At 44.8% G+C, this 23,004-nt stretch overlaps 1 protein-coding gene across 2 annotated transcripts in view; it reads left to right on the top strand.

Annotated features, from left to right (window-relative positions):
* Positions 1-22,714, top strand: part of SLC1A4 (solute carrier family 1 member 4) — a 35,764-nt gene extending 13,050 nt beyond the window's left edge. Inside the window, exons 3-10 of one of the 2 annotated variants that reach the window (XM_088667141.1) lie at positions 2,024-2,086; positions 2,740-2,808; positions 7,897-8,063; positions 12,664-12,897; positions 14,014-14,208; positions 16,003-16,137; positions 19,228-19,393; positions 22,454-22,714. In XM_088667141.1, the coding sequence (XP_088523267.1) occupies positions 2,024-2,086; positions 2,740-2,808; positions 7,897-8,063; positions 12,664-12,897; positions 14,014-14,208; positions 16,003-16,137; positions 19,228-19,393; positions 22,454-22,465 (1,041 nt within the window). In that variant the 3' untranslated portion in view covers positions 22,466-22,714. Of the gene's footprint in view, positions 1-2,023; positions 2,087-2,739; positions 2,809-7,896; positions 8,064-12,663; positions 12,898-14,013; positions 14,209-16,002; positions 16,138-19,227; positions 19,623-22,453 lie in introns of those variants that run through there. The other variant, XM_035110263.3, reaches the window with a different exon arrangement.
* Positions 22,715-23,004: the final 290 nt, after the last annotated feature.

The following is a 23,004-nucleotide window of genomic DNA, read 5'->3' as shown; positions in this document are numbered from 1 at the left end:
TATGTACTCAGTACTTTGTTTGGGCCCCTTTTGCAGCAATTACTGCCTCAATGCAGCGTGGCATGGATGCTATCAGCCTGTGGCACTGCTGAGGTGTTATGGGAGACCAGGATGCTTCAATAGTGGCCTTCAGCTCTTCTGCATTGCTCGGTCTCATGTCTCTTATCTTTCTCTTGGCAATGCCCCATAGATTCTCTATGGGGTTCAGGTCAGGCGAGTTCGCTGGCCAATCAAACACAGTAATCCCATGGGCAAAAGTACCAGGTTTTGGTACTTTTGTCAGTGTGGGCAGGTGCCAAGTCCTGCTGGAAAATGAAGTCAGCATCCCCATAGAGCTCATCTGCAGAAGGAAGCATGATGAAGTGCTCCAAAATCTCCTGGTAGACGGCTGCATTGACCCTGGACTTAATGAAGCACAGTGGACCAACAGCAGCAGATGACATGGCTCCTCAAATCAACACAGACTGTGGGAACTTCACACTGGCATTGTGTGCCTCTCCATTCTTCCTCCAGACTCTGGGTCCTTGGTTTCTAAATGAGATGCAAAAGTTGCTCTCATCAGAAGAGAGGACTTGGGACCACTGAGCAACAGACCAGTTCTGTTTTTTCTTTAGCCCGGGTAAGACGCTTCTGACATTGTTTCTTGTTCAGGAGCAGCTTGACAAGAGGAATACGACATTTGAAACCCATCTCCAGGATCCGTCTGTGTGGGGTGGCTCTGTCTTGATGCACTAACTCCAGCCTCAGTCCACTCCTTGTGAAAGTCCCCAACACGTTTGAATAGTCTTTTCCTGACAATCCTCTGCAGGCTGTGGTCATCCCTGCTCCTTGTGCACCTTTTTTCTTCCACACTTTCCCCTCCCACATAACTTTCCATTTATGTGCTTTGATACAGCACTTTGGGAACATTCAGCTTATTTTGCAATTACCTTTTGAGGCTTTCCCTCCTTATGGGGGGTCTCAATGATGGCTTTCTGCACAACTGTCAGGTCAGCAGCCTTTCCCATGATCGTGATTCCTACTGAAGCAGACTGAGAGACCATTTAAAGGCTCAGGAACCCTTTGCAGGTGTTATGGATTGAGTAGCTAAACACTATTCTGATTTTCTGAGATTGTGAATTTGGGGGTTTTCTTCAGCTGTACGCCATAATCATCACAATTACAACAAAGAAAGGCTTGACATCTCTCGCTTTGCATGTCATGGGACTGTCTTCTATATTGGTTTCACCTTTTAAGTTGAATTACTGAAATAAATGAACTTTTTGACGATATTCTAATTTTTTGAGTTTTACCTGTATACTGCTTGAGTGTAAAAAAAGAAAGAGAGAACCTCACAGTGCTTTACAAAGAAATATCCACAACTACTTCAAAAAGCAGAAGACATGCTGATTGTACTGCTTCCTCAGACAATAGACATTGTGCATGCAGCACCAGTGTGCCTCTGTCAAAAGAGAAAAATAATATCCAGGTACGGTCAAGGGCATGAGAACATCCCAACTGCAAATAGGGCACCTTATAGGATTGCCATATTTCAAAAAATGAAAATCCGGACACAAAAGTGGTTGAGTCCCCCCCTCCCCCCCTTCCCCCCCAAATCTCCCCAAAAATTAATTGAGGTTTTTGAGCTATTTTTAAGGAAATCCATCAAAGCCCGGAAATGTCTGGGAAATCCCGGGCATATGGCAGCCACAACCTACCATTGAACCACAGGAAAAGCTGGATATAGGGGACTACATATCGAAAGCAATGTTATTTATTTGTTGAATTTAAAAGATGTTTAACCTGCTCTTTAAGAAACATTTCCCACAAAGTGTCTTACAAAACACACATCAAAACACAACACAAAGATATTTAGAGAGCAAAACTGACCTCTTAATATCAGAAGAGCCTCATCAATGTGAGTAGCAGTTTCCAAAATTACATTTAAGAGATCTGAGATGTTTACAAGCTGCCTTTACAATGAGCCGGTATATCTGTCTACCAATGTATCAAATAGGACTGTTTATCCTTTTTGCATTTACAGTATGCCACCGATTATAAAGCAATAGTAAGAAACGCAACTTTTGGAAACATTACCATTGAAAAGGTAAGCAATGATTTTGTGTTAATTTCACCCTCTGCATACAAGATATAGATTAGAATTAAATCTTCTTAAAGTCTTTATAAGATACATAACATAAGAGTGGCTGGGGCAACCCAGCCAGATGGGTGGGGTATAATTTATTAATTTATTATTAATTTATAATTAATTATTAACTTATTATTATTAATTATATAAATCCCAGGCATGCTTACAAAAGTAAATAACACTGCATTCAATGGGATTTGTTGCTAGGTCAGTGTATGTATGATTGAAGGTCAGGAAATGTTCAGAAGTACCAGTGGGGGAAAAAGCAGCGAGGCTACCTCTAGGCTTTAAATGGTAAAAGAATGCTATTTTGACAAATGTGTTAATTTTATTTGTATCAGTGTGTGTGGTGGTTTCCCTCATTATATGTATGAAGCTCTGGATGTGAATTCACAAGCTGTGTAGCGGTCTTCCCCAAACAGCTGCCCTCCAGATGTTTTAGAGTTTAGTTCCCACTATCCCTGATTATTGACCATGCTGGTGGGAATTGTAGACCAAAGCATTGGAAAGGCACCAAAGCTGGGAAAGACTGCTGTATAACAATGAACATGCATACCTCTGTAATGATACATAGAATATTTAATCGAAATATTGTTTTTTTTTGTTAACAGTATATTACTGATTATCATGCAGTAGTGATAAATGGAACCTCAATGGTTGGAAATGCTTCGATTGAAAAGGTAAGCAATAGTTTTGTTTTCACCTCCCACCTTTTAAGGTTTCACATAGATCTTAACATGTGAATGTAAATGCTTCCTTTAGAGTTAGACTTTTGGCTTCAAAATGTGTGTGATTTTTTTAAAAATTAAAGTACTCTCAGAGAACATTGTCTTTTAATTCTTTGCCCTTCTCAAATCACAAGGGCAGCCTCTATGCAGTGATCTGAGGCCATTCTTGCAGCCCTAGAGAGGGATAGGCAAATCAGCCTGTTTCTTCGTTTGTGTCACTTAAAGGGGGGAAAAGGCACATTTTCTCCCATTACTAGGATTTGCTGATTGTGGAGGAGCAACCAGCCTGCTGGGGTCCCAGATCTTCCAGGAAATTGTAAAACGACATGATGCTTCATATTTAGAGTCTAAAACTACGTAAAACACATTTGTTAAAAGTTCAGTTGCTAAGGTTGTGCCATATTGGCCAGTTACATCAAAGCCATTGCCCTCTCTGTTTTGTGTCTCCTAATGTGGGAATGCCAGTCTACTGAGCCCCATTGGTCTGGTGGTGTTGCTGCTAAATGCCAGGTCTTTCGAGAACAAAACATCTATTATCCATTATTTGTTTGCAGATGAGAGCGCTGACTTGGCATGCAAAACTGAAACCTGGGTGAATTGACTGGGTGGCCCTATGCTCGGGTGCTTGATGCAGCACTAGCCCAGTTTAGGTCACTGTCATCCATAAACATTCCATATCCTTTCCCTGGAGACCAATCTGCAGGGGCGTAGGAAGGGAGGGGTGATGGGGGCACTCTGCCCCAGGCAGCGCGATCCCGAGGGCGGCAGGGTGGCTGCCCGCCCTGCCCCCATATTGTGCACCACGCCCCTCTGGGTGGCGTGCCCCGCCCCCAGAACATGCACCAGCATGAAGCTCCGCCAAGTGCCAATCTGCACTGTGCCTGGGTGTGGTGCTTTGTTTGTGTTGTTGGGCCAATGAGACAGAACAGGGATGTTGTTAGTGTACCATTCATCCCAATGCACAACAAACTCCCTAACTAAGCTGCTGGTGGAAGTCTTGGATGTGGTTTTGGAGAATCCTTTCATGGTAGTTTTGGGGGACTTCAGTATCCATGCTGAGGCTGCCTCAGATGGGCCAGCTTGGGACTTGATGGTCTCTGTGACAACCATGGGGCTGTCTCATCCACACTTCCGCTTGTCCCATGCCTAGAAAGCCTGGGTTTGAGCGGTTTTCCACTTTCCCAGTGAATGGTGGAAGGGCACCGGTGGCGGGAGGCCTTATTAGAGAAAGTGCGCCTCAGTTTAAGAACGGTTTTGGTTTAAGAACAGACTTCCAGAACAGATTAAGTTTGTATTCCAGTTCAGGTGGTATGTGTGAAAACTCTAAGCTACAAAGGGGAAGAGCCAATATATGTGCTGTACTGGGTTTATATTTGAAACACACAGACACACACACACACACTGAAACCATTTACCTCTTTTTGTTTTCTCTTGTAAGATTTTAATGTGGCTTTTGGACGCTTAACAACGTGGAATCCTTTTCTCATGTTTCCATCTCCTGGTGCTCTGGTATAATGGAGTCCTGTGTACATTGGAAACACAGCATGATACGCCTAAGGCTGTCACTGAAATCTGGCTAGCTGTTGCTGACTTTGAACAGTTTTCCTTTCTATTTCTTGAATGTTTCATTTTGTTTCTTATTTTAAATAGTTTGATTTTTTTTTTTGACAATCAGAGCATCTCTTAGATAAGGTTACCAGATTTTTTCCAATGAAACCGGGGACACTTATTGTTTGCTATGTACATGTGAATGCTTAGAAAGCTGTAAATCCAGGGGCTATCTCTGGGAAATGGGGACATCTGGTAACCTTACTCTAATGATGACGATGATAATAATAAAAAAATATGGCCAATGTCTATTCAAATATAAGCTCCTGAAGAGGTATGCTTAGGATTCCAATAGATGCAATCCAGCATTAGCCTGAAATTGTTTGTAATGGGGAAATATTCTATTTGATATTGAGTTACCACTTTAGCAGAGCTGGATTCTTGGAACACGTGGAAAATTGGAACATCTCAATTGAATATCATGTTTTACACACATACACACCCACACACCCTGCCCTGATGTACAATGAACAATATAACCTTTCACAAGCATGCCTGTGTTTTATTCTTGCTTTTGATTACCTCTCTTGATTATGTAAGTTTTGTTCAGACAACATATGCATCAATCAAACATATGGGGGCAATTTGGGGTTGTGCCTGCAGTACCCCCAATACATGCACAGTCACCCTAACCTCTGCTCAGAGTTTACATGTGTGCAATATGTACACTTGCAGACTCCATTCAGACATTATGTCTAATACATGTGCACACAATCAGAGTCGCTCAGTGTGCCTTTAGTCAAAGCACATATGACACAGTCTTTCCTTTCACAAAATTTAAGCAGATATAGCGTCCAGTGTTGGGCTTGGTCTGTAAGCAATGGAACGAATCTCATAGAACATATGACCTGCAGATCAATAGGTACTGTAATTCTTAACCTATTGATCTGCAGGTCTGTATAGTCAGTCTACAGAGAAGAATTTCAAGATGTCAACTACTATATGATAGCAATGGTAACTGCTGAATGGAGTAGGCCATGGGTGTCAAACACAAGGCCCGGGGGCCAAATCCGGCCCGCCAGACCTCGTCATGTGGCCCGCCGAGCGCCCCAGCCAGCGGGACCCAGCCGACAAAGCGCCGACAAACAGCTGGGGCCTGAGGGGGGGGGTAGAAAGGCGGCCGGAGCAGCGCTGCGTGGAGCGCCCCGAGCCACAGCAGGAGAAGGAGGAGGCAGCTTGCCAGGTCAGCGCCCAGCAGCGCCGCACGGAGAGTGCCGAGCCTCTGGGACGCAGCAGTGCTCTGTAGCACTTTGAATCCTCCTCCTCCTGCCACGGCTCGGCGCCTGGAAACAGCTGCTGCTGTTGCTGCTGCTGCTGAAGCACAGACAAAGCACCCAGCAGCGCCGCGTGGAGGAGGAGGATTCAAAGTGCTACAGAGCACTGCTGCGTCCCAGAGGCTCAGGACTCTCCGTACGGTGCTGCCGGGCACTGACCCGGCAAGCCGCCTCCTCCTCTTGCCTCACCTCCACCTCCTCCTCCTCCTGCCGCGGCTCAGCCCCATGAACGTGAGCTCAGCAGCGGCTCAGCCTCATGAACGTGCAACTCTGAGGCTTTACGCACGTCTCCTAAAACGGACACCCGCTGCCTCACGCTGCACGGGAAATGTTTTTTGCCCCTGGTTCCCTTCGCGCTCTTTTCTGGCGCTGAATGAAGGTGGAGACCCCCCCTTCCCTTTCTTCCTTCCTCTCTCTCGTTCTTATTCTTTCTTTCCCTCTCTACTTCCTTCCTTCTTTCTCCCTTTCCGTCTTCTCTCCCTCTTTCTTTTTCTTTCCTTCTTTATTCCCTTCCTTCTTTCCTACTCTTCTTTCTCTCCCCTCTTTCCTTCCTCTCTCCCTCCTGCTCCCTCTTTTCTTTCTTCCTTCCTTTCTTTCTTTCTTCCTTTCTTCTTTCCGTCCTTCCCATCTTTCTTCCTCTCCCTCATTCTTATTCTTTCTTTCCCTCTCTACTTCCTTCCTTCTTTCTCCCTTTCCATCTTCTCTCCCTCTTTCTTTTTCTTTCCTTCTTTATTCCCTTCCTTCTTTCCTACTCTTCTTTCTCTCCCCTCTTTCCTTCCTTCCTCTCTCCCTCTCACTCCCTCTTTTCTTCCTTCCTTCCTTCCTTCCTTCCTTCCTTCCTTCCTTCCTTCCTTCCTTCCGTCCTTCCCATCTTTCTTCCTCTCCCTCATTCTTATTCTTTCTTTCCCTCTCTACTTCCTTCCTTCTTTCTCCCTTTCCGTCTTCTCTCCCTCTTTCTTTTTCTTTCCTTCTTTATTCCCTTCCTTCTTTCCTACTCTTCTTTCTCTCCCCTCTTTCCTTCCTTCCTCTCTCCCTCCCACTCCCTCTTTTCTTTCTTCCTTCCTTCCTTCCTTCCTTCCTTCCTTCCTTCCTTCCTTCCTTCCTTCCGTCCTTCCCATCTTTCTTCCTCTCCCTCATTCTTATTCTTTCTTTCCCGCTCTACTTCCTTCCTTCTTTCTCCCTTTCCGTCTTCTCTCCCTCTTTCTTTTTCCTTCCTTCTTTATTCCCTTCCTTCTTTCCTACTCTTCTTTCTCTCCCCTCTTTCCTTCCTTCCTCTCTCCCTCCCACTCCCTCTTTTCTTCCTTCCTTCCTTCCTCCCTCCCCTCCCTCTCCCTCTCCTCAGAAGCATAGGATGCTGCTTTATACTTCTGGCCCTTAAACCCTGGAACCAGGAGAGCAGCTCCAGTGAGTCAACCTCAGCCAGTCCCTTTGGTGAAGGGTGGTGGCTCACTGGCAGAACATCTGTCCTGCATGCAGAAGGACCCCAGCATCTCCAGGTACCAGTAGCTCTGCAAAGCTCCTGCATGAAACCCTAGCGAGCCTCCACCACCCAGTGCAGTTACCAAAAATCATTTTTCAATAAATTGTACAATAATTGCACATTTGAATATCTACTTGCCATTATTCTGACTATGTTTCTGCTTTCAGAGCTAGTTATTACTTACATTATTACAAAAAAACAGTAATAATTGAATGCAGTGACAATAATTTATGATAATAAAGAGTGGACACATAGTCCTACAGATACAACCGGCCCTTTGAGGGTGACCAAACTGCTGATGCGGCCCCCGATGAATTTGAGTTTGACACCCCTGGAGTAGGCTGTGATCAGGTGGGCTGAGTGGGAAGGGGTTGATCCTGTGACAAAGCACAAATCCTTAAATTTCGAGATTAGGAACGATGGTGGCTCTACTGTCTTTATTCTGAGCTCTCTTGGAAATAATATTTTCTGTTCAAGGTTTTACATTTGTGTCTAGAGACAGGCTGTTCCTAGTTGTCCCCTGGTGTTTCTACAATATTTTGCATGTATCTTCTATCCATTCTGTGACCTGCCATAGTTCATATCAAAAGAGGGGGAAAGGGAAAACTGACCTAAGGATTTAATTTCATACAATTGGAGTTTAGCACTAATATATTACAACTATGTATTATTTCACAGTTCCCAGTTGGCACGGATGTTGAAGGAATGAATATCTTGGGGCTGGTCCTCTTTTCTCTGTTTTTGGGAGTTGCCTTAAGAAAGCTTGGCACTGAAGGAGAAGAACTCATCCGTTTCTTTAATTCTTTCAACGAAGCAACCATGGTCTTAGTATCTTGGATTATGTGGTGAGTATTCTTTGGGGCGATCCTCTCTGGCAATTTTGTGTGTCAGCATCAGCAAAAGCCGCACAAATCAGCTAAATATAGGCACAGACCAGCTTGGAGATTGGCCTGATCCAACAAGTTCTTCTTACATTCTTACGAGATGGGTCTGGATTCTTCTTTCTGTGCCCATGCTGATAAAGATTTTAGGGATTTCCTTTGGCGTTCCAGTACTGGGGAACTGGCAAACCCACATGTATACGTACCCTCATAGACATTTCTAGTTTACAGGTATGAAGTCTGAACCAACTTAAGAACCATCTGCTTGTCTACTTATATGGCAGTACAGATGCCATATGAAATGCAGGATCTTTGAAAGGTACAGGGGACCTGCTGCAACACTTGATCCTGTGATTTAAAAACTGCATCAGCCACTGTATTCTTCTAACTCTAAAACACCAGGAGGGGTTTTTCTGAAGGACAGAATGTTAAAGTAAGAGGAAAGGAAGGTCTTAGGGAAGGTGGGATGTTCAGAAGGTGCGAGTTGTTCAGGAAAAAATAGGGGTTTGGAATAGGGTGGAGAAGGGATGTTGATGAAGGTTTCTGTACAAAAGAAAAGAAAAGGTTTCTTCACTAATTACACCACATTGGCTCACAGTCCGGTTTGAAAACTATTTGTTTCTTTCACTGTCTTACAAATAAAATCTGTTAAGTAGTTATGCCTAGTCTCCCACATAAAACCCATGCTTTAAGGGATTGAGCATCCTCCTTGAAACAAGGTGTTCACAGTGAGACAGTACACTTGGATGTCATGCAAGCTCACCCCTTATTGAGCTACTGCAGTCATTTTCAGAATATTTGGCTGCAGGTGGCAACGTTCAGGTATTGGTTCATAAAATCTTCCTGGGTGAAAAGGGAAAGTGGAAGCCAGACTTCACACATAATCACTGCTTTTCTTGAAATTCATCATGAGGGTGTATGCCTGCATCTTCTTAAGAAGCTTTTCTCAGCAGTTAATAGCGTCCAGTGTTGGGCTTGGTCTGTAAGCAATGGAACGAATCTCATAGAACATATGACCTTAGAAACCAGACCTTTATGTTAGTACTTGCCATTAGGGATTTGTATTAGAGCAGCTTAAGGTTTTTACTTCCAAGGATAATTAGGGATGGATGAGCTCATTAAAGTTTGGCCCACCCAAGTTCTCAGCGTAAACACGGGGCAGCCATGTTTTCTTCCCATACAGTTCCCCCCTGAGAGTAACAGAACATTGTCAGATCCCATCACTCCCAAAAGGACTTGCTGTATACGAATTCAACAAACAATACACAGGCTAGTGATATAATAGCAAAATGCAAAGTCACACAAAAATATATCACCAAGGGCAACTGCTCCACAATAAGGAGCCTTCCTTAGGCTAACAAATAGAAGGCCAGAGAGTCTCTTTCTGTTTAATAATAATAATAATAATAATAATAATAATATTTTATTTATACCCCACCTATCTGGCTGGGTTTCCCCAGCCACTCTTGGTGCCTCCCAGCAGAATAATAATAATAATAATAATAATAATAATAATAAAGCAATAAAACATCAAACATTAAAAACTTCCCTAAACAGGGTTGCCTTCAGAAAAGTCAGATAGTTGTTTCTTTCCTTGACATATCTGATGGGAGGGTGTTCCACAGGGCGGGCGCCACTACCAAGAATACCTTGGGAGAGATGCATATAGGGACAGATTTGCCCAGTTTTCTAAACTATTGATTGTATACTATTCAGATGTCACTGCACAGCTTGATGGTTAAGCCCATTTGTGGGAAGAAACGCTGATTATACCAGAACAACACCCGGGTGTTGCCTCACAAGTTGATGTACACACAAGGGATTGTAAAGAAAAAAGATTACTTCTATAATTTATTTATTTGCTTGATTACACTCCTTTTAGTGGAGCAGTTGCCTTCAGTGATACCGTGTTTCTCATATTTTAAGTCATCCCTACAAAATAAGCCATGGCAGGATTTTCCTGAGTTGAAGAAATATAAGACATACCCCCAAAATAAGCCGTAGTGGTGGGAGCAGGTCTGGATGGCGCCATGGAAGAGGAAGATGCCTGTCAGCGCCCGGAACCGGCTGCTGCTGCCCCTCCAAAATGTCCAGCAGCATGCACCGCGCCAAGCGCTGACCCGGCGGCGGGACTGGCAAGAGCCGCAGTGCGTGCTGCTCCGAGCCCCGACCCGGCGGCGGGACCCGGCAAGAGCCGCAGCGCGCGCCGCGTGGAGCCCCGACCCGGCGGGACCCAGCAGCGTGCCCTGCTGAAGCGCCGACAACGTGCACAGCAGCAGCCAGTTCCGGGCGCCGAGCCGCGACAGGAAGAGGAGGGACGCAGCGGGACGCAGCAACAACAAAAAAAAACATCCGGCCGAGCCTTCATTGGCCGCCGCGGCTGCCACTCGCTGGTCCCTCCCGGAGCTCCTTTGCGAAGAGGCTGCCCCACTGGAGCTTTGAACTGCTGCGCACGTAGGCAGCAGCGGCGGTGAGTCTTGCTGGGAGCTCGGCGTCAAGCAGGAGCGAGTGAAAAACGCCCCGAGCTTGAGCGTGCTGCGGCTCTTGCGGCGTCCCGCCGCCGCGTCAGGCGCTGGCGCTGCTCCAAGCCCCAACCCGGCGGCGGGACGCAGCAAGAGCCGCAGCGCGCGCTGCTCCGAGCCGGGACCCGGCAAGAGCCGCAGCGCGCGCCGCGTGAAGCCCCGACCCAGCGGGACCCAGCAGCGTGCCCTGCTGAAGCGCCGACAACGCGCCCAGCAGCGCAGCAGCAGCCAGTTCCGGGCGCCGAGCCGCGACAGGGGAGGTACCATACTGTAATTTTTTAAAAAAATAATAAGACACCCCCCTTGAGTAAAAAAATTTATAAGACATGTCTTATAATATGAGAAACACGGTATATTTTTGTGTGACACTATATATGAATTCAAAGCATGCAGGGACAAGGAGCCTTGGGTGTTAGTCAGCCCAAGTTATGGATGCCTGCCTTTGGGGAGTTTAAACACAAAACAATTTTTTTGAGGAATGGAGGCAGTACACATCCCTTGGACCTTCTTGCAAAGCAATCCACTGGACTGTGGACTCTGAAGTGGAAGATTAATGTTTTCTGGGCCATTAACTGCCCAGATAAAATCAGGTGAGTTTGCTCTGGAATCTGAGTAGGGTGGATTCCCCGCCCCCCCCCAATTCCTAAATATAATCCCTTTGTAATATTATAGCAATTGATAGGTGGCACCGTCGTTTTGTCATTACTAAGCCAACACTCCAAGCTAATCAGTCATCAAATAACCCTCCACTTTGTAGTTTATAGGCATACATTTTAACTTGACCCTGGAATGAACAGAAATTCTCAGGGCTCCTTTTCTGGAATTTATTATCTCCCTCTTTGAAATCCTAATTAGCAAACTGAAGAAAAGCCACCCTGCTATAGATTAAGAGATCAAGCAGTTAAGTTTTTTGTTTTTTGTTTAAGTGGGATTCAAAACATCAACTTCATTAGGTTTCATGTTCAAATCATATTTAGAAACAAATCAAGTTGCTTTTATGCTTAATGAAACCATTGGTTTATCTTACTCAGAATTGTCTATATGTCTGACAACCACTCCCCAGGGATTCAGACAGGAATATTTCCTGGCCATACCAAGAAATGCAAGAGTGTGAACCTGGGACCTTTTGTAAGCTTGGATCAATTTGTTCTACTCCTATGCATTTAGCAGGCCCACACACTTATTTAAACAGCAGCATTACTATGTTGTCCCGTGCCCAATAGATGATAAAGGTAAAGGGACCCCTGACCATTAGGTCCAGTCGTGACCGACTCTGGAGTTGCGCGCTCATCTCGCATTATTGGCCAAGGGAGCCGGCGTATAGCTTCCAGGTCATGTGGCCAGCATGACAAAGCCGCTTCTGGCAAACCAGAGCAGCACACGGAAACACTGTTTACCTTCCCGCTGTATCGGTACCTATTTATCTACTTGCACTTTGACGTGCTTTCGAACTGCTAGGTTGGCAGGAGCTGGGACTGAGCAACGGGAGCTCACCCCGTCACAGGGATTCGAACCGCCAACCTTCTGATCAGCAAGCCCTAGGCTCAGTGGTTTAACCACAGCGCCACCAGGGTCCCTCCAATAGATGATAAGAAGGGACAATAACAGTTTTGCTGTGGGAGCACATATATTTTACCTGTAGCTCTCAGATCTTCCCCCACCATAGCTGTCAAGTTCTCCCTTTTTTTAAAGGGAAATTCCCTTATGCTGAATAGGCTTCCTCGCGAGAAAAGGGAAAACTTGACAGCTATGTCCCCCACCCCATTTGAGCTAGATCAGTGCTGCAGGGCTGACTTAGCATAGCATGGAAACTGACAGATAATGATAATAATGAGGGCGGGCCTTAAATACTGTATAAGGGTTTAGGAAAGGTAGGCAGTGCAGAAAGGGTAATATTGTTTGTGGGGGGGGGGAATATGCTCATCAAAGAACAAATCTTAGTCAAATGTTTTAATTAGAATGTTGCATTCTTCACATGCTTTGGTTTATGGCACTTTAAAGACCTTGTTCCTTACTAACGTTGAATGTTAACTTCCCTGCAGGTATGTACCTATTGGCATTACATTTCTTGTTGGAAGCAAGATAGTGGAAATGGACGACATCATGCTGCTGGTGACGAGCCTTGGGAAATATATATTTGCTTCGATTCTGGGCCACTTCATCCATGGACTGATCGTTTTACCTCTTATTTATTTTGCAATTACACGCAAAAACCCTTTCACTTTTCTGCTAGGACTTGTAACACCGTTTGCGACAGCTTTTGCCACTTGTTCCAGGTTGGTTGATGTAAGCTTTTATATGTGAAATGGGAATAACATTGTTCTAATTCAGAGTAATAATTCTAGGTTAATGAGCTCCTTAGTCATTTTCATAGCTTTTATTGCAACTCAAGAAGCCCTCTTATGGGTGTCTAATTTCTCAAAATGTCACACAGGCTTTTAGAGTAATATTTGGATGTCCCATGTCTATATACCCTAATATAGCTGTCAGAATTTGACCGAGTAATCCTGCCCTCCTGATCCACTGGCTGAAGAGATTTAAGATGGGGTGAAGTTTCTCCAGCAGGGCAGGGGTGCCCATCAAAGACCCCCCTCTCTCCATGCACATAGAAAGCTCTGCAGGTGTAGACCTGCTAACGGTAGTAGCCATTAGTTAGGCCCCAAAATAAGGCATTTCAGGAGCAGGCCAGAGGCAGCCTTGGTTCCACTGGATCCAAAGTTTTCCAAGATCCTCCAAGAAACTCCAAGATCAGGCTCATCAGCTATGCCAGTTTGAGGCTGACATAGCTATTTCCTCTTATTAGTTTCAAAGTGGGTACAGGGGGCATTTACAATTGGGCTAGGCTAGGGCTAAAGAGAGAGAGAGAGAGAGACATCCCTATTGCAACCCCATCCTGGGCAGCTCAAGCCAGGAGTTTTAAATGATCTGTTGCTTCACTCCCTTTCCCACTTAGGATGGCTCTGACTGGTTTCAAATGGCCAAAGAAAATAGCATCTCCCTAATAGTGTGAGATAGCTGAGGTGCCTGGCTGTTAGGCGTTGCAAATTGTCTGCTTTTGGCCACCAAGACAAATAATGAAATCCAGTCTAATCTAAATTCTTAGACAGTGTCTTGCTTAAACTGGTCATAACAGCTCTGAAACAGAAACAGCAATTTTGAAATGTATCCTAGACCGCCCTATATTTTTCCTCTTATTAGACTTGGTTGTATCTTTTGGAAATATAGAATGTGGAGCTCTTTTCAGTTCCCGGGTTACCTTGGAACGGCATGTACCCGGAATGCTGCACAATATGTTTAGGCTGGCAGAGAGATCCAGCTGTTAGAATGTTTATATTAATGGGTTATATACATTGCCAGACCTAATGATGATATCCTTTCTTGGCCACATCTAGCTCTGCAACTCTTCCATCAATGATGAAATACATCGAGGAGAAGAATGGAATAGACAAAACAATCAGCAGGTTTATTCTGCCAATTGGGGCCACGGTGAACATGGATGGAGCTGCCATTTTTCAGTGCATAGCTGCTATCTTTATTGCCCAGCTGAACAACCATGAGCTCAATAGCGGACAGATCTTCACCATTCTGTAAGTTGCAATGCAAAGCTGCCTTTTTCTGATGGCCAAATGCAGTGATAACTCCATTTATTGCATACCCACAGTGGAGCTATCTAGCTATAAAGGTGCAAGAGAGAAACAATAGCTTGCCTTCTTTCAGCTTTCTTGGATGCACTGCTAGTACTACCGGTATTTGGAATGTCTGCCCTTCACAGAGGTTGTGGGTTAAATCCAGGCATTCCCTTCTGTGAATGAAGGAGCTTTCGTTTGCGGAAGGGACTCAGATCCACGGGAGTAAGTCTTCCACCAATCCTGCCGGTTGTGTCCAGTGCCACTCAACATGCTGTTCTGGAGGGAGGATCCGCCAGATCTTCTTTGGGGGTGGAAGCACAGGAGTCTGCAGGGGGAATAGGCAGAAAATAGTGTCCTCTTAAGATGGCACCCATGGACAGTGTTCCACTTCATGGGTAGTCGGGATTGAATGTGCTGAAAACATCAGCAACTTTCTCCTCCCAGTGAGAAAACAGTATATTTTGCAATTGTGAATAAGCGCTCAGATTCCAGAAGGTCTGAGCATGAGACTCATGATCTCAGGGTTGTGGGTTTCAGCCCCATGTTGGGCGAAAGAGGCCTGCATTGTAGGCTGTTGGACTAGGTTCCTTCCAACTCTACAATTCTATTATGCTCTAATGGACCTGTAAAAAGGCCAAGCTGGGTCTTCTTGCAGAGGCAGTTTTAGGATAGCGTGACTGGTTTGGCCACACTGGGCACCAGCACTGCAGGGGGCACCCACAACAATGATGTAGAACAGAATGTGGCAGTTGGGTGCGCACTGAAGTTTAGTGTCACCCAGGGTGCCACTGAAATTTGAGAGCCCAAAGTCTGCCACTTGCTCCCTTCCAAGGCAGACCAAGCTAACCCCATTTCTGTGGCTTTCTGCATGGAGGCAAAAGCCTTTGTTCCTAAGCTGATGTATAAATACGTTGCCATTGGTTTTAACTGGATCATTCTATTGATGCCTCCTATTTTTGCATTCGTTTATTAATTTTTTAGTGTATTGTATTGCTGTTAGCTATTTTGAGCACCATCTGGTGAAAAGGCAGCCTACAAATTTAAGAAATAAGATAAATAGATACATAATTAAGCCAAGAGTGCGCAACAGTGATTTAGATCTGCAGAATACAGCTTGGAGAAATATATGCACTTTGAATTGTGAGCGTGATGCAAATGGAGACCGTGATGAACAAAATTAAATCTAGTGCTGGTAGTAAGTATACAGTTCCCAGTGGTGATATGAATCATCTGTGTTGCAAAAAAGCATTTCTGTTTTTACACCTAAGTACCTGGAACATAGGGACACAGGAATGCTGTGTTCTAAACCACTGAGCCTCTTGGGCTTGCCGATCAGAAGGTCAGCGGTTCGAATCCCCGCAATGGGGTGAGCTCCCGTTGATCGGTCCCAGCTCCTGCCAACCTAGCAGTTCGAAAGCACACCAAAAAGTGCAAGTAGATAAATAGGTACTGCTCTGGTGGGAAGGTAAATGGCATTTCCATGCACTGCTCTGGTTTCGGTGTTCCGTCGCTCCAGAAGCAGCTTAGTCATGCTGGCCACATGACCCCGGAAAAGCGAGATGTGCGCCGCAACCCCAGAGTCGTCTGCGACTGGACTTAACTGTCCTTTACCTTTACCTTTTTACCTGGAACATGTTGTGCCAGCATGTGGGAAGGAAGAAATATCCCTAGACATAAAAGGAAACCTTTGCCATTTTTGTGCATATGTGCCATTTCAGCACAACAGTAACCAATATTGATTCCCATTGACAGGGTTACGGCCACTGCATCCAGCGTGGGAGCTGCTGGAATCCCAGCGGGAGGAGTTCTCACCATAGCTATTATCTTGGAGGCAATTGGACTTCCCACCAATGATATCTCCCTCATATTGGCTGTTGACTGGATTGTGTAAGTACTTGGTGTGTGGTTAGGGCAGTGTTTCTCAACCTTTTTTGGGCCACAGCACACTTGTTCCGTGAAAAAAATCACGAGGCACACCACCATTAAAAAAGTTAAAAAATTTAACTCTGTGCCGCCCTATATTATAATTATGACTGTAAGAAACACTTGCCAAATATTGCTTTCCGGCAGGTCAGCGCTGTGTATTGGCGGCTGCCAGGCTCGTTTGCACTGAGCTTTGGGAAAGAGGAGGAGAAATATTGCTTTCCGGCGGGTCAGTGTTGTTTATTGGCGGCCGCCAGGCACATGACAATGCAAATCGCCCTTCTCGTCGCTGCACGTCGTGGCACACCAGCCAGCGTCTCGCGGCACACTAGTGTGCCGTGGAACAGCGGTTGAGAAACGCTGGGTTAGGGCACAAATTATTGTGGTGTCGTTGCAGGTGGTTGGTGGCATGAATTGGATATAATTTTTTTAGGGTAGCATACTGTTGCACACCACTCCAGTCTCCGAGTGGTGGGAGATTCCTGGGGTTCCAAGTGCTTCACCCAAGGTTGTGTTTCCTTTGCAATGAGGTACCGTGGAGACTGTAGTGTCCTTAAGATATATGGTTTATTTACACATATATACAAGCTGAGCCTATGGTGGAGGGGCTCACAGCATTAACATGCCAAGAATGCCCTGCTTCTCCCATAGCCACAGTCTTGGATCCCAGCAGAAATCAGCCATGGCCCTCCCTCCCTCCCTCCCTCCCTCCCTCCCTCCCTCCCTCCCTCCCTCCCTCCCTCCCTCTGCCTTTCCAATCTGCCGCTTTTGCATCCAGCTTCTAGCTCATATCACTCAACTCTCAACTCCAGCCTCTTGTCTTTCTACGGTAACTAACAGAGAGTTGAGAAAGGGAGGCCCACACATTTGTCCTCTAGCACAGAGCCACTCCCATATTTAGTGGGCCATAACCAGGCTGGCTTGGCTATTCCAGCAGTTGAATCTGTGCTGGATCCAGGAATTAGAAGGGGGACTCAAGCATGCAGCTTGCCTGCCTCCTCCCCACAAACTCATAACAATACATTTCAGAAGATTTTTTTTAAAGCTGACAGAGTGAATAAAGCACAGAATTCCTAAAAAGCAGGAACCTAAAAAAAGGAAAGGGAGATGCTGTATACTGTAGGTCAGTTATCAAGGGCCAATCTTGATGATGTTATGGCACAGCTCATCCTTAGAATCTCCAGTTAAAGTGATTAGGGACTCAGCCACATTAGTTAAAAAAACAACAACACAATGCTTTGAATGTGTAACACCAGATAGCAAACAAATTTTCTATGCAATTTTTACATAGGTTTTTTTTGTTATAACAATTTCATTTCTGACTTATTTATAGCGTGTGTTATTTCTGTGTGTAGATCCACCCTGGGTTGCAGTCTACTGGTCAGTAGACAATTTGGGTCCAGATTGACCAACAGTCTGATGAGCTATAAGACAGTTTATTGTGTTCCTGTGAGGGGAGCTGGGGTTTTTCTCCATAGCAACTTACTTTCCCACAATCCACCCCTCCAGGCACTTTTTATCTTAGCTGGCAGCACTGGGAATGACGGACTTTTGGCTTATCCACACTTCCCTTTCCCCCCACTCTTTCTAGGCATGGCCTGCGCTTTAAAATTCCATGCGAAAATCCGCTCTTTAAAGCTCAGTTGGAGCAAATAGCAATCCATGGAAAACCCAAATTGACACTTGCTCCGATTGAACGCTGAAAAGTGGGGAAACCTCAGACAAAAAAAAGAAAATGCTTGGGACACAAGAGCTTTTAAGCATGGGCCTGTGCTTGGAAAGAGTGGGACAAGAGATAAGTGTGGACAAGCCCTAAGAGAGAAGCATTGTGGAGGGTGGAGCTGTAGGGAGCCTCAGTGCTGAAGCATCCTCTCTGCCTGCAGAAAGTCATAGGCTCAATCCCCAGCATCTCCAGGTAGGATTGAAACCCTGAAGAGCAGGTGCCAGTTAGCACTGACAATACTGGGCTAGATGCACTGTTTGTTTGACTCCATTCTCCTATGAGATAAGCCAAAATTCAGCAGAGAGTAGCCTCCCCTACCCTTGGACAATATAAGTATTGATGCCTCCAGCCAGCTATAGTAACCACTGTTTTTGATTACCACTCTAAGCCTCTGTGGCTGGAGCACCACTTATAAGAGTCTCATGCTCTACTGACTGAGCTATCATCAAGGAGGAGAGCTGTTTGATTCCAGTCACTTGTTTATTCCTACTGGAGGGAATAAGGAGATCATTGCTCTGGCTACAGGTAGGTAGCCGTGTTGGTCTGAGTCGAAGCAAAATAAAAAAATTCCTTCAGTAGCACCTTAAAGACCAACTAAGTTTTTATTTTGGTGGATTCTGTTTCAGTGTATCTGACGAAGTGTGCATGCACACAAAAGCTCATACCAAAATAAAAACTTAATTGCTCTGGCTGTTCAGGTTTGTCCTTGCAGGGCCGTCTTAAGCATGTCGCTCCAGTACCCCCCCCCCCTTCCCACCGAGGCTGTCTGGCAGGCGCAGCGTGCTGCAGCGGGTGCAGCTGCGCGGCGCCACCCAGCCTTGCCTTAGAGCCGGCCCTGTGTCCTTGTTCATTCTCATGGTGGCGACATTTGCCTGCAGTTGCGACAGAGGAAAACAGCTCATGTGTGGATCCTTCTCATTCTGCTTCACTCAGTATTGTCCACACTGAATAGCAGCAGCTTTCTAGCATTTCAGACGAGGTCTCTCTCAGCCCTAACCTGGAGATACCAGGGATTGAATCAGGGACCTTCTGCATGCAAAGCAGATTCTTTGCCTCTGAGCTGTGGCCTTTCTTCAAGGTTTCAAGGCTGTGTGTAAGTAGAACTGGGGGAGCAGTATCCTGCGTGAGGTGGGCTTTGCTTCTCTGACCCTGAGCCTGCTCACGGAAATGGAGCACATTTTGAGAAGCTCTACTCAGTTTCTCATGACGTCTGAAATGTATACATCGGGGGGGGGGGGGGAATGGTACCCTGTAGGCTGACTGAGCAATCTCATCTCCTGTGATATTTTGTTAACACCGGGTACCCTTTGTGTTCTTTCCCAATTGACCAGGGACCGGACCACTACAGTTGTGAATGTAGAAGGGGATGCCTTTGGAGCAGGTATCCTTCATTATCTGAATGAAAAAGATGCTAAGGAGAAAGCAGAAGAAAAACTCAATGAAGTCTGCGTAGAAGCCATTCCAAACAGCAAGGCTGAGGGGGAAACGTCACCACTGGTAATGCACAGAAACCAAGCCATCACATTTGCTACTCCGCCACCTAGCACTAAAGATCTAGAATCTAAAGAGTCAGTCCTATGAATGAGAAGGAGCGGGGAGGCACTCTTTCAGGACACTGTATGCTGGAGACAACAGCATATTTAACTTGGAGCAGACCCATATGGATTGAACAGATGCGTCCCTTTTCCATTTTGGTGGATGGAACACTGTGGTAGCCAGCCACAGACTAAGTGTGTGTGCGCGCATTTCTGGTGTGTTTTCCCCTTTGAGTGCAGACACTTTTGTGATGAGGTAGTGATGTTTCATAGTTTTGCATGTGTGCAAAATATGCAACGCTCGTGCACTGATATGAGTGAAAGCTATTTCAGCAAGGTGTTTTCTTTTTGTTGGAACACTAAAGGCCCACTCTGAAAGGTAGATTTTGACAGCTGGATTGTACTAGGCAAGGTCACCTTGATAGCCTAGCTTATACAGGGAGACAAATTAAGTTCCCTCCGTTTATTACATCAAGCCTGCCCTGTTGTATTTTGAAAGGCCCCCTTTCTGTGAGGAGAACAGTCTTCTTGATTCTAAGGCTAGAGATTATGAGATTATGTTTCTGCTACCAGTTACTGGAGAAATCTGGATGATGCTGAGTAGACTTGAACCAATGTGTTATGTCGTGAGTGCGATTACAGCTCTTCGTGAAGTCAGCTCTGAGTAGCGAGTCAGCATACTAGCAAGGAACTGCTAGGAGTCAAGTATAACAAGAACAATCTTCTTTATTGCAGTAGGAATCTTGACTGACTGGAGGGAAAGGGTGAGCTCCTTTTATACTCTCAGGAGCAGGGGTTGGGGAAAGGATACATTTAGATTTTGGCAGGACCCTATCAGAGTGGGGATCCAAATTGTGCTAACAAGTTAACCAATAGCAACTGTCACCGCACCCATTTGAATCGCCCTGGAGCAGGAAAGGTAGTTGCAGGACTAGCAGAGGAACGCATGTACACAAATTAAACCAATACATAACACAATGTATGCCAGATATGCATGCCTAATGGAAACCAGTCCTAGCTATTCTAAAAAGTACGTTCTCCTTTATATTTCTCTTATGTCCCTCCTGCTAAACCACACTATCTGTGTATGTTGAACATTTGGATACAATGGTACCTCGCTAGACGAATTTAATTCGTTCCACGGGTCTTTTCTTATAACAAAAAATTCGTCTAGCGAATCCCATAGGAATGCATTGAATTTTTTTTGAATTTTTTTTTGCCCATAGGAACGCATTAATTGAATTTCAATGCATTCCTATGGGAAACCGTGATTCGCTAGATGAATTTTTCATAAAACGAATTCGTCTAGCGAGGCAACCTCCGCTCGAAAAATCCTTTCGTTAAGCGGAAATTTCGTTAAGCAGGGCATTCGTTAAGCGAGGCACCACTGTATTTGAAAAGAATCTTTAGATGCTCCGAAAAAGAAATGTCAAGAGCCTGTAACTACTGTATACAGAAATGGCCACAGCGAGATTGATGCGACAAGTTCAAAAACTGTTTTACACAAGGCACTTAATTTGCCTCTGAGCATCTCTTGGCTCCTTTGTTCTAACATCTGGCTATTGTTTAGACAGATGAAAGGCATCTGTAATGTAACCGAACATTCTGGATTATTGGTAAGTGTTAGCGTCCATATTACAAACCTGATTGAAGGAAGACTGATTTAAGCTTCCTGTGCAGATATTCTCATTCTGGTTTCCGTCTTATTACTGGTACCAGTTAACACACATTATTACTTAAGGCCTTAATCCTCATGCAGACCAAAGAAAAGACTTGAAGCAGTACAGTATAGTCATTATTTTCTCTATGACTGTTAAAGTGCTTGTTATTTGCTTTAGAAGAGCAGTTCTTGACCTCTAATGCACTACTACCAACCATTTCTGCAGCATTATCATTAAATGCCCCCTAAGCCATAGGTAAGGATTAGGACATAAAAACAGGACTCCAGACAAGGCAACTTATTCTGATATATAGGCATAGAGAGCTGTTGCAAATGCATCCCTGCTCAGAATACATTTAATACATTATATTGACTGTTTTGGAGGAAGGGAGAACAGAATGAGAGCCTGACTCCACCTTTCCCCCAAACAGGTACAGTGGTACCTTGGTTTTTGAACGTCTCCATTGACAAACATTTCAGTTTTTGAACGCCATAAATGCTTCCGTTTTCAAACGTGCCTCGGAAGTTGAACGGCTTCCACTGAGTGTATATGTTATTTTTCTCAATTTTCTCAATATAATAATTTGCAGACTGCCCTTTGTGCCTCGGTTTCTGAACATTGCAGAACTTGATCAATCTTCCGGAATGGATTACGTTAAAAAACCGAGGTAGCACTGTATTTTAACACCCAGCTGGGACTTCTGGATTGTGCTTTGAATCCAGGCACTCGCCCACAATCCCTGGTTTGTGTTTCTTTGTACAAGATGGGGGAGCCTTTTAGTGTAGGATAAAATGGGATAGGCTGAGATGAACTCCTCCTTGATACAAGGATAAGAAGCTTTTGATTATCTTACTAATAATAATAATGCTGATTTCTTATCTGCCTCTTAGGAGGAATGATCCAGTGTCTGCTGAAATGACTCTCTTTCAGTCAGCACAATTTGGTTTAGTGCAGGCCCTTGGAAAAAGGTTGCACATAAATACTGCCCCCCCCCAAATCTCCCTTCTCTGTGGGAACACAGCAGTATTTACCATGTGTACCTTTTCAAGTGTACTTTTTCTTACAATGTGTTATGCAAAGAATGCTGTCTTGTTTTGCTGGGCCCTATAGCTAAAGGTCTATGACATGCTAACTGACAAAAGGCCCTGCTGTAGTCTTAGTAGCCCAGCCAGTTAAGCCAGTCCTATTTGCACAAATTGCCAGGTTCTCTTTTGCAAGATAGATACAATCTGTAAATAATCCCATTGCCTTTCAGTTAGATAATCATTGTCATAAAATTGCATCTATCACTTGCTTAATTTGTTGAGCACACTTCAAAAAGGATGGGTGTATATTCTCACTCTCTGTGGTCTTGATTTCAGGGTTCCCGTTGAACAAATGACAGAGACTGAGATAACAGATGATACAGATAAACTTAGCTTAAATTGAAGAGAAAGGCAGTGTACATCTTTTCTTGTTTCTGGCACCAGCTTCCAACTTTGTTTGGGGTTCGTGAGTCAAGTATTTCTGCTTACACATTCAAAGTATATAGGAGAGCTTGCAGGAAAGAAGCAATCCATTTGGAGAATAAACGCCAGCAAACTGCTTTAATTGATCTAGCAAATAATAAAAGAAGTTCAAAAGTTGAAAGTAGCATCTTTCCTAATCTTTCCTAATCAGTAACAACATTTAAGTTCAGCTGTTCTTTTGGAAATACCCCATTTTCTCAACCTGTAATATACAGTACAGGAGTTACTTTTGCAAGAACAGCTCAAACAATTTACATTTTGCAGGTGATAAAGGCCAAACTACACAGGATATTCATGATTGAATCTCCCAACACATTTAATTTTAACTTGACAGGAACTCTAGGGTCTCGCCTCCCTCCTCTCCCTAAATTGGATCAAGTTGAGGAAGGGGTGGCTTAATTGTT

Source organism: Zootoca vivipara, chromosome 3, assembly GCF_965207765.1.
Source record: "Zootoca vivipara chromosome 3, rZooViv2.hap1.1, whole genome shotgun sequence".
Classification (NCBI taxonomy): domain Eukaryota; kingdom Metazoa; phylum Chordata; class Lepidosauria; order Squamata; family Lacertidae; genus Zootoca; species Zootoca vivipara.
This window is presented reverse-complemented; position numbering and strand designations above follow the sequence as displayed.